General features: G+C 39.5%; 1 protein-coding gene across 1 annotated transcript; it reads right to left on the reverse strand.

Moving 5' to 3' along the window:
• Positions 1 to 1,333: 1,333 nt before the first annotated feature.
• LOC126504120 (cyclin-T1-like) lies at positions 1,334 to 3,963 on the reverse strand. The gene is given in 2 exon segments (XM_050146167.1): positions 1,334 to 3,590; positions 3,592 to 3,963. Coding segments are annotated over 2 exon segments (2,118 nt in total). The 5' UTR covers positions 3,886 to 3,963; the 3' UTR covers positions 1,334 to 1,766.
• Positions 3,964 to 9,408: the final 5,445 nt, after the last annotated feature.

Consider the following 9,408-nt stretch of genomic DNA (forward strand, 5'->3'; position numbering starts at 1 on the left):
GAAGGAGAGAGAGCACGAGCATGGAACTCAGGACCGCGAGGGGTGCACCCATACACTGAGACAATGGGGATGTTCTATCGGGAACTCACCAAGGCCAGCTGGCCTGGGTCTGAAAAAGCCTAGGATAAAACCGGACTCGCTGAACATAGAGGACAATGAGGACTACTGAGAACTCAAGAACAATGGCACTGGGTTTTGATCCTACTGCACGTACTGGCTTTGTGGGAGCCTAGGCAGTTTGGATGCTCACCTTACTAGACCTGGATGGAGGTGGGTGGTCCTTGGACTTCCCACAAGGCAGGGAACCCTGATAGCTCTTTGGGCTGACAAGGGAGGGGGACTTAACTGGGGGAGGGGGAGGGAAATGGGAGGCGATGGCGGGGAAGAGACAGAAATCTTTAATAAATAAATAAATGGAAAAAAGAAGTATATGATACATGATCCTAACTGAAAACTACCCCTTTACAATATGTTTAATACAATTTTAAAAATTTTATGCACTCATCCTGGAAAATAGCAGTTATAAAAGCATTAGTGAGGAAAACCCTTAATTCTAAAAGAGATCCTTAACTTTGTACAAGAATAATTAAAGGAACTATCATTCTTATCATCAAATAACTAATCAATAGGAAAACATTTTTATTACTGACACATCAGAATTAATGAGAAGAAAACTTAAAAATTACTGAAATTTTGTTTGCAAAACCACATGGAATATTTCACATTCTTTCCAAGAGGAAAATGAACTTCTTTCATTCTTTTTAACACTCTGAAAATATATCATCCTATTATGTTGTAATATGAAGTAAAACTTAAAAATTGATTAATTATATTTATTAATACAATAATTAAATTGAAAAGGTGTCTGAGTTTAGTTTTTTCATTTCTTTGGACTCTACTTAAGAAACATCACATTAAAATGGTAGTGTTTATAGCATCCTGGAACAATTTTATTTATGTATCATTTCTACCTATCCTAATCTAAAATGGCTTTTAGATTAAAAAATAAATGGCCACATTTGAATGATCATTTGACAAACATTAGGCACGGTCCGTCTAAAGACAAGGATAAATTTAGCCATAAGTGTAATATCTGAAAAGTACCCAGGGAAAGGTTCATAAACAAATAGAGTATCATAAAGCCTGAGACCCTGCCTTATGTACCTGTATGTTTTCCTATGGACATTCCTATGGCTGAGTGGATGACAGACACTGAGAAGCTAAAGAAGCTTAGCATGGGGTAAATGTGGCATTTCTGTCCCAAGAGTAATTTTCTGCACAAGGTATTTAAATTGTCACAAATTCAAGTTATTTGATTAACTTTTTTTTACTTTCTTTAAATTATTTTTAAGTCTCTTAAAGATCTGACGTTTAAATACTCCCTCTTCTGATATGTTAAACAAACTGCTTGATCACCCCCACGATTCAGTTCCAGCAAGAAGAGGGGAAGAGTACTTCAATCAACCCCATAAGGATGAGGAGAGGCCAAGAACAGTGTTCTTAATCCTTCACAGCTTCAACACAATCTTACCTCTGATACCAGTACAGACTATAAGATAGATGTATGAGGCAGATGTAATAACTGAGGCCTCCACCACCCTCCCACCTGTCTCAATATCAATTTATTCCTTAGTCCAATGGTGACATATTTCATAAGGGATGTAATTTTCGTAGTCCAGTATCAGTAGTCAAAACAAAAACAAACCAAAAATCCCCCAAAAACAAAGTGTTTTTGTTTTTTAAGTTTTCGCCTCATTTTTTTTTTTTCATTTGGGAAGAGGTGGAAGTGGTGGAGGTGGTTCTGATGGTAGGGGTGGTGGTCGAGGTTTGTCTGTATTGCCAGATCTGGAGATTCCACCAGCTCGTGGATTCATATATTCACCGTAAGAATGAACAAATTCAAATGCAGGGGGCTGAGTGGGCTGAACACCCTGGGCACTGAGCAGGGAGTGGAGCATATTCACAGTATCTTGATAATCTATTGACTGAGTTGTGTTGTGACCATTAGCCCCAGGAGGGCCTTTATCCAGTTTCATATGAGGAACTCGAGTTTTACAGCTAGGCTGTGAAAAGGGCAGGCCACTTGTGTCTGAGCTATGCCCAGGCAACTGGGTCATTGTAGGAAGAGGAGGGAAGGGGAAATTCAAGGAAGAGGATTTAGTACTCTTGGCAATCTTGGCTGGATGATCAAACACTGCTGCCCCAGTCTCTTCCGGGGGACCCCTCTTACGAGTAGAGCTCGAAGAAGACAAAGTACTAGACAAACTATATGGTTTGTGTGCTAAGGTGCTGGACTGGCTGCTGTGTTTTGGGTCACCTGGCCGTTTGTTCACAGCACCGACAGGCAGCTGTAAGTGAGAGTGCTTGTGTGAATGGTGATTATGATGGTGATGGTGGTTGGACGGATGAGGCTTGTGCTTTTCTTTGTGCTCCCGGCTCTTGGAGATGCTGTCCTCTGCAGAATTGTGCTTCTCAGCTGCAGAGTGGACTTTAATGCGCATTTTCATCTCCTCTGGTTTTGAGGAGGATGCTTTATCTCCACTGGCCACCGGGAGTCTCATTTTCAGAGCTGACTTGTCAGCCTTTTCCAAAAAAGGTCGTTCAGGATTTTCTGAGCCCTCAATGGGCATCTTCAGAATGACTGAAGAATGGCTGTCATGGTGGGACAGGAGATTCTGAGCGGCATATGCATACTGTGACTTCACATTGGCCTCCATATTCTCCAGCTGCCTCTTCTGAGCAGCCAGCTCCTCAGCGTGCTTTGCACGGTACTCTTTAAGTGAAACTTTAGCTGATGGCACGCTCTTACTAATCTGCTTCTGGGAAACAAATGCATTCGAACTATCATGTTGCAAGGAATGATCAACTCCAATAAGTGCTAAATTCTCACTAGTCCGATGACCCTGAGAAGATTCTAGTTTAAAAGGAGGTTGGGAAGACAGCCATCGCTCGCCTTGCAACATATCCACATTAGTTAGACTGCTTGATGACTCTTCAGAGACAGGAAGGGAAGGCACTGCACTTGTAGTAGAAGTAGTTGACATGCTCATTAATCCTGCAATAGTCGTGTCTGAAGAGGTCTGAGAAATCATATTGAGGATTGTCTGCTCTGATGTGTTTTCATCTGCTCCTCGGTCATCTGGTTTAGTTTTCATGGCAGCCTGGTATGCCCTCCAATTTCTAATGAGTTTCAGCCTGCTTGGAGTTTTCTCCAGAATCTGTAGAAATTCATGTGTCAATTCATCTAAAAGTTCCAATGTCACAGTGGCGTCAACATACTCCCACCAGTGCTTCCCGTCAGTTGAGACTGGGATCTCCCAGTTGGACCACTTGCAAGCCAGATGGATGCAGACACAGGCCACCACAGGAGGTGTGTACTGCAGGCTAAATGTGGTCAAATGCAGGCTGTTGGTTGCCATGAAGTAAGATGTCTGTGCTAAGTCCTTGCTTGTGAGGGTCTGCAAAATTATGCTCTCTATAATCACCAGATCTTGAACTTGTTGTAGGTATGCCTCGCTCCTCGTGTCAGGAAGTGACTCCTGTGGATGGAGGTAAGTATGTGCTACCTTGATGACATGTTCCAGTTTTTTTTGGCTGTTCTTCCACTTTTGCTGCTAGAAACAAGGCTGCTGGAGCCATAGAATAGCGATGAAACTGTGTAAAAGATTGAGTCATATAGAACCGGTGCATGTATACTATAGCAGTGTTGATAGTCAGTTGTGAGACGTTAAGACGTTGTCCCATGTCCTGGAGTAGATTGGCCGCCTGCTGGCGATAAGATAGTTCTTTATCTGAGTCCACGCCGAAACGACGCGACGGGCTATTTTCCAGCTGTTCTGGAGTAAAATACCACCGTTTGTTGTTGTTCTTCCTCTCTCCCTCCATAGTGCTTCAACCAAAAGGCAGCGGCGGGGGCTGCAAGCACTTCCCAGCGTCACCTAAGCGGCGACACACATCCGCTGTGCCGAGACAACTGCCTTGATTAACTTTTTGAAAAAAAAGTTCTAACCCTTTCAGACTTGAGTGAGCATAGTGAACCTGCTCTAACCCCAGCTGTCAGGTAGCAGAGACAGCTCCTTCAAGAATTCAACACCAGTCTCAGCTACATTGTGAGTTCCGAGCCTGCTGGGCTTCCAGAAACATTGTCCTACGCCTGCCTCCTGCAACTTCCAGTCTTTTCTTATCCTCCAAGGAAATTTTTTTTTTATTTAGGTGAATAGTACTCACATCTGCTATACATATAAATGTATATTTAGATGGTACATATATATATATATATATATATATATATAATCTGAAAATAGGTGAGAGGCATGAACTCTTTGCAATTGAGAAACACCTAGACTTTACTCATCAGTTTCCAATTTTTCTTCTCATTGTAGGGATGAAAATGAAACCTATAAACAATTTAAACCATCAGAAATTATCTCATACTTGCCAATCACCCTTGACCACGCCTCCCCCATTCGGATGTACACATGCTAATTTTTTAAGTTAATCATCTTTTACTCATCGTCTCTTAGTCAACATTCTTCTCTGGGTATTCCCACGCTTTACCACATTCTTTGTAAAATCTGGGAAATGAGTCATTGAACTGATTTCCTATCTTTGGCAATCCTAAATTACACACTGCTTATGTGGGCAGGAGAGAGAGAGGAAAACATTCAGTCCAAGAAAATGTACAAAACTATAAGAGCAAATCACTAACATAAGTATATATAAGAAATTATGGGTGGTTAATTTTTAAGAGTTTATGATTATTAAAAATGAATTGAGGACGTGTACCAGTACCTGCATTACTGGTGCTGCCTCAAAGTTTTCTAAAGGGATGTGTTTTTTTGGTTCTAGCCATCTGTGGTGCTCCAAAATCATTCATAAGTCACGGTATATGTGAGAGTTAGAGCACTTAAAACCAAACTAAAAAATCAGAGTGGTTTCAACTTGCAGCACATAGGACACAGACAGTTTACATATATCAAGCCATAGACAAGAGCCAGTGGAAATTATAATCAATAAAGATGAACTTATATTGGACTTGGGAGAAAAGCATGAGACACTTGGCAAATGTATTTAAACGTTATCGTTTGAATACAAAGTTTTAGTTTGTGGATTTTTTCTTGTGTTCACTTTGATCCCTGAGAGGAAATACAAAGCAAAAATAAAGCTCACGAGGAGGAGGAAGGTATTAAAGCCTGTGGGTACTCTGAGCTTCAGGTTCCTCCGCGCTTTATAACAGGAAGCAAACAATGGTCCCCAGTGGAGCTCCTTGCCTAGCTGGGGTAGAGGAGCTGGGCCCACTCAAGCACAAGAAGACTATGAGTGGGAAGTTCTTTGGAGAGAGCCAGTTTATAAATACTATTATTATTAAAGCTGTTATTAAAGTTGAGCCCCTGTTTTAGCCGAAGCCTTTCTAGAGGGAGCCGCCGGCCATAGTAACCAACTTTATCGCCCTAGGTGGAATCTGGCAACCCTCTTTCCTCCACGCTTAGGAAGTCAGGTTGATGCTCTTCCATTTCATCCCTTCTTCCAGGAGCTCAGTCTTCCTGCTCCTCACAGAAGGCTAGTTTCCAGAGAAGAAAGTAACTAAGCAGGATACAGCAGAAGAACAAAGTAGTAATTTTAGTAAACTAACTGCATTTAGCACAGAATAATGGGGTTTTTAACAGAGTCTGCCTCATGCACACATTCATTACTGCACATCTCTCCCACACACTGCAGTTGTCCAAAGGTGTCAGCTGGTAGGGAGTTCAGCTCTTCCTAGGGCATCGGCATCTTTATAGTTCCTCCTGCAGTTTCTCATCCACTCACCTGGAGCTATGAAACAAGTGCTCTTCTATCAGATCCTGCCTTAATCTAGTCACACACCAGGATATACGTAGCAGCTTCCATATACAAGGGCACTCTATTTTATTATATATATACACACATACACATATATATGTATATGTATACATACATATATATATATATATAATATGCACACACACATACTCTTTTTCTTTCCTTTTTTTCTCCACATACGTTTATTGTACCTGGGAAGATATTAAGGGTTGTTACAAAAGTATGTGTGAGCATAAAAATGCACCAATGGATGCTGATTCCCATGAGAAACTCTGAAGTGAGAAATGCCTGACAAAAGGAAAGAGGTAAGACCTGGCATGGTCTGATTCATGCAAGCCCAGAACTCTGGATTAAGATCCTGAAGTCTGATCTTAGGAATGGCCTGGAAAATGTGCTGGAACTGCAAAAGAGTGCTTCAAGATCCTTTGAGACAATATGTTGGGGAAAAGATAGCTTAGGTACCTATGGTAAATAGCTTACAATGCATTTAAGTGTAACTTTCAATCCAATGAGGATAGAGGACTTTTTCAATCAAGAAGCTGTTAGGTTTCATTTTACCATGAGCTTTTATTTAGACAAAAAGGGGGAAATGCGGTGGAGTATTTTTTTACGTATAATGAGAGGTCAGTTACTCTCATTGTTTATAAAAAAGGTGATTGGCCAATGGCTAGGCAGGATTTTTGGGAAAAAGAGAATACTTGGAAGAAGAAGAAGGGCAAAGTCAGAGGAGATGCCATGAGACACAGTGTGAGTAGGATGAAAAGCAGATAGATGAGGTAAACAAGCCTCGGGAGAGCACATAGTTAGTAGAAATGGGTTAATTTAAGTTATAAGAGTTAGCTAAAAACAAGCTTAAACTATATGCTGAGCATTTATAATTAATATTAAGTCTCTGCATGGTTATTTGGCGGGGGGAGAGAAAAGTCTGTCTACAATGAACTTACTGCAATTATAAGGCAATAATTTTGTGAAATGCATTCAGTTTGTCCCATATAATATCAGTAACAATCACTGTAAAGATGTGTGTGTGTGTATGTGTGTGTGTGTGTGTGTGTGTGTGTGAGAGAGAGAGAGAGAGAGAGAGAGAGAGAGAGAGAAGACAAAAGGAAAGAAGGAAGGAAGGAAGGAAGGAAGGAAGGAGGGAGGGAGGGAGGGAGGGAGGGAGGGAAAGAAGGAAGGAAGGAAGGAAGGAAGGAAGGAAGGAAGGAAGGAAGGAAGGAAGGACCTGTGTAAATGTACAAATTGTATCTTTAAAGTTGATTCAAGAATAATTCACAACCAAACAGACTGCTTTTAATTAATAAATTACTTACCATTCTTCATGTGTTCCCTGACTACAATCTCAAAATTACATATTTGAAACCCATTAAGTTCTATCATTCCCAGTAAGTATGTTTCAAGGCAGCATGCCTTCATGATTATAAAAATACCACATGCCAATATTTGTTACTCTTAGGAAAAAAATTCACAATGAAGAAAATAGAAATGCTCTAAAATCTTAGAATGAAAGCTTCATGCTTGAGCATCAAGATGCAAGTCAGTTTCCTGTTGCTGATGCATCTGCAGCTTGTCCTTGGCTGTGGGGTTTCATCAAAGCCACAGGATAGCGAAGAATGCAACATTCAGACCCAACATCTGGTCAACTTAAAAACAATGATGTGCGTCTTTCTCTCACATGAGAAAGACTTTATAGGTAAAAATTTTTTTCCTTTCAAAATAAGTACTACAAAATACCCACAGATGAAAACAAGAAGAACTAATGCCTGAAGATTGAGTGGATGAAATAACTCAAAATTGATCAGCATGATTTATTAAAGAAGCCATCAAAAATAAGATATAAATATCATCAGAAAGATGCCAAAGATTAAATTTCCATAATTTCGGTAGTAAGTCTAGAATTAATGAGAATATTTATTTTTGATGCCATAATTCTGTCTTTTGGTTCATTTAAAGCTTGAACATTCAATAATGGTCATTGTGACACTGCTCGTTCTTAATTTATTGGGTGTTAAATTAAATATACAGAATCAAATTGTCAACTGCTTGAGTTGAAAGTCACTTGGTAGATTTGTTCCCCCAAAAAAACTAAATTTACTTTTATTCTCAGAATTTTTATTCTAAGGTGAAAATAAGCATACACATTCAATCATAACTCATCTAAAAATTCCTGAGGGACAACGCCCCAGGTGCTGTCACAGAAGGAATAAGTGTTTAAAAAGAAGCTGGAAGTTACATTAATATGTAACTTAATTTATACATTCTTTTAAATATTAATTAATTTTATTTTATATTATTATTGTGGCTATGATGTATGTGTGGTTGCACGTACTTGCACAGGTGCACATGGGGAGGGGGAACACACACACACAGTGTACATGTAAGGCCAGAGGACAACATTCCAGAGTCAGACATCCTCTTCCCAGGAACAGAACCCAGGTCCTCAGGCTTTCAGGATAATTGCTTTTTTTTTTTTTAACTCACAGAACCATCTTGCTAGCCTAATTTTTACATCTCAAATTGCTTCATCTGCATTTTTATTTAGTTAAAGATACTCTAAGTTTTTTTTTTCTTTTAAGTGTTTTCTGGTTTAAGAGAGACTGCTTTGTGATAAAAAAAAAAACATTGTACAGGATACTAAAAAGCATGTTTGTACATACGACAGTAGATTGCTGTGGATTTCAAGAAGGTCTGCTGTGCACAATTCCAACAGCCCTGCATATAGAGGATGACACCTTAGTCAATTTTTGTCTTCAATTTCAAAAACCAATGGCTTTAATATAAAAACATTTTCAGTTATTTTTTCAATTTGGCTTACTTCTGATACTATCTACAATTGTATCTTTGTTCTGACTAAATATGTTTCACATATATGAATCAATGTCTAAACATTATTTTGTGAACAGTCTGCTTTGTGAGTTTTTGTTACAAATTGGTAGTGGGATAGTATGGAACATATTGAAGAGAAATCATAATATTATTCATTTCTGTAAAACACTTTCAAAGCTACCTCAGATCATCTGTAATACTCTAAGTCTCCTACAAGATGATAATCACAGAAAACAAATGGCTTTCATCTCTGCAAATAGCTATGTTATTTTAAATGAACCACACTTTCACATTTGTCTCAGGACAAGATGGAATTGATTCTCAGAAACTAAGGATACCTGCAATAACACTATTTTTTTTAAAGCAAGCATTTCAAAACATTCTGGGAGTAACCATCTTACCACCCTAATACCTGCTTATTTGCTATGCATATTCCTTTTTCCTTTAAGCACTAATTTTCAAAACCTGGCAAGACAATTTTTTAATTGCCTTATAAATAATAATATTCAAAATTTCCACTTCTTCCCCTCCTTCCAATCCCCCATTCACCCTTCTCCCCTCCCCCTTCAGTCCTAAGAAAGGGCAGGGTACCTTGCCCTGTGAGAAATCCAAGCCCCCCAATCCATCCAGGCCTAGGAAGGTGTACATTCAAACAGACTAGGATCCCCCAAAGCCAGTACATGCAGTAGAGACAAGTCCTGGAGAAATTATCATTGGCTTCTCAGTCAGCCATTGTCAGCA

This window comes from Alexandromys fortis, unplaced genomic scaffold (genome assembly GCF_014885135.2).
Source record: "Alexandromys fortis isolate MF-2015 unplaced genomic scaffold, M_Fortis_MF-2015_v1.1 scaffold_42, whole genome shotgun sequence".
In the NCBI taxonomy this organism is placed as follows: domain Eukaryota; kingdom Metazoa; phylum Chordata; class Mammalia; order Rodentia; family Cricetidae; genus Alexandromys; species Alexandromys fortis.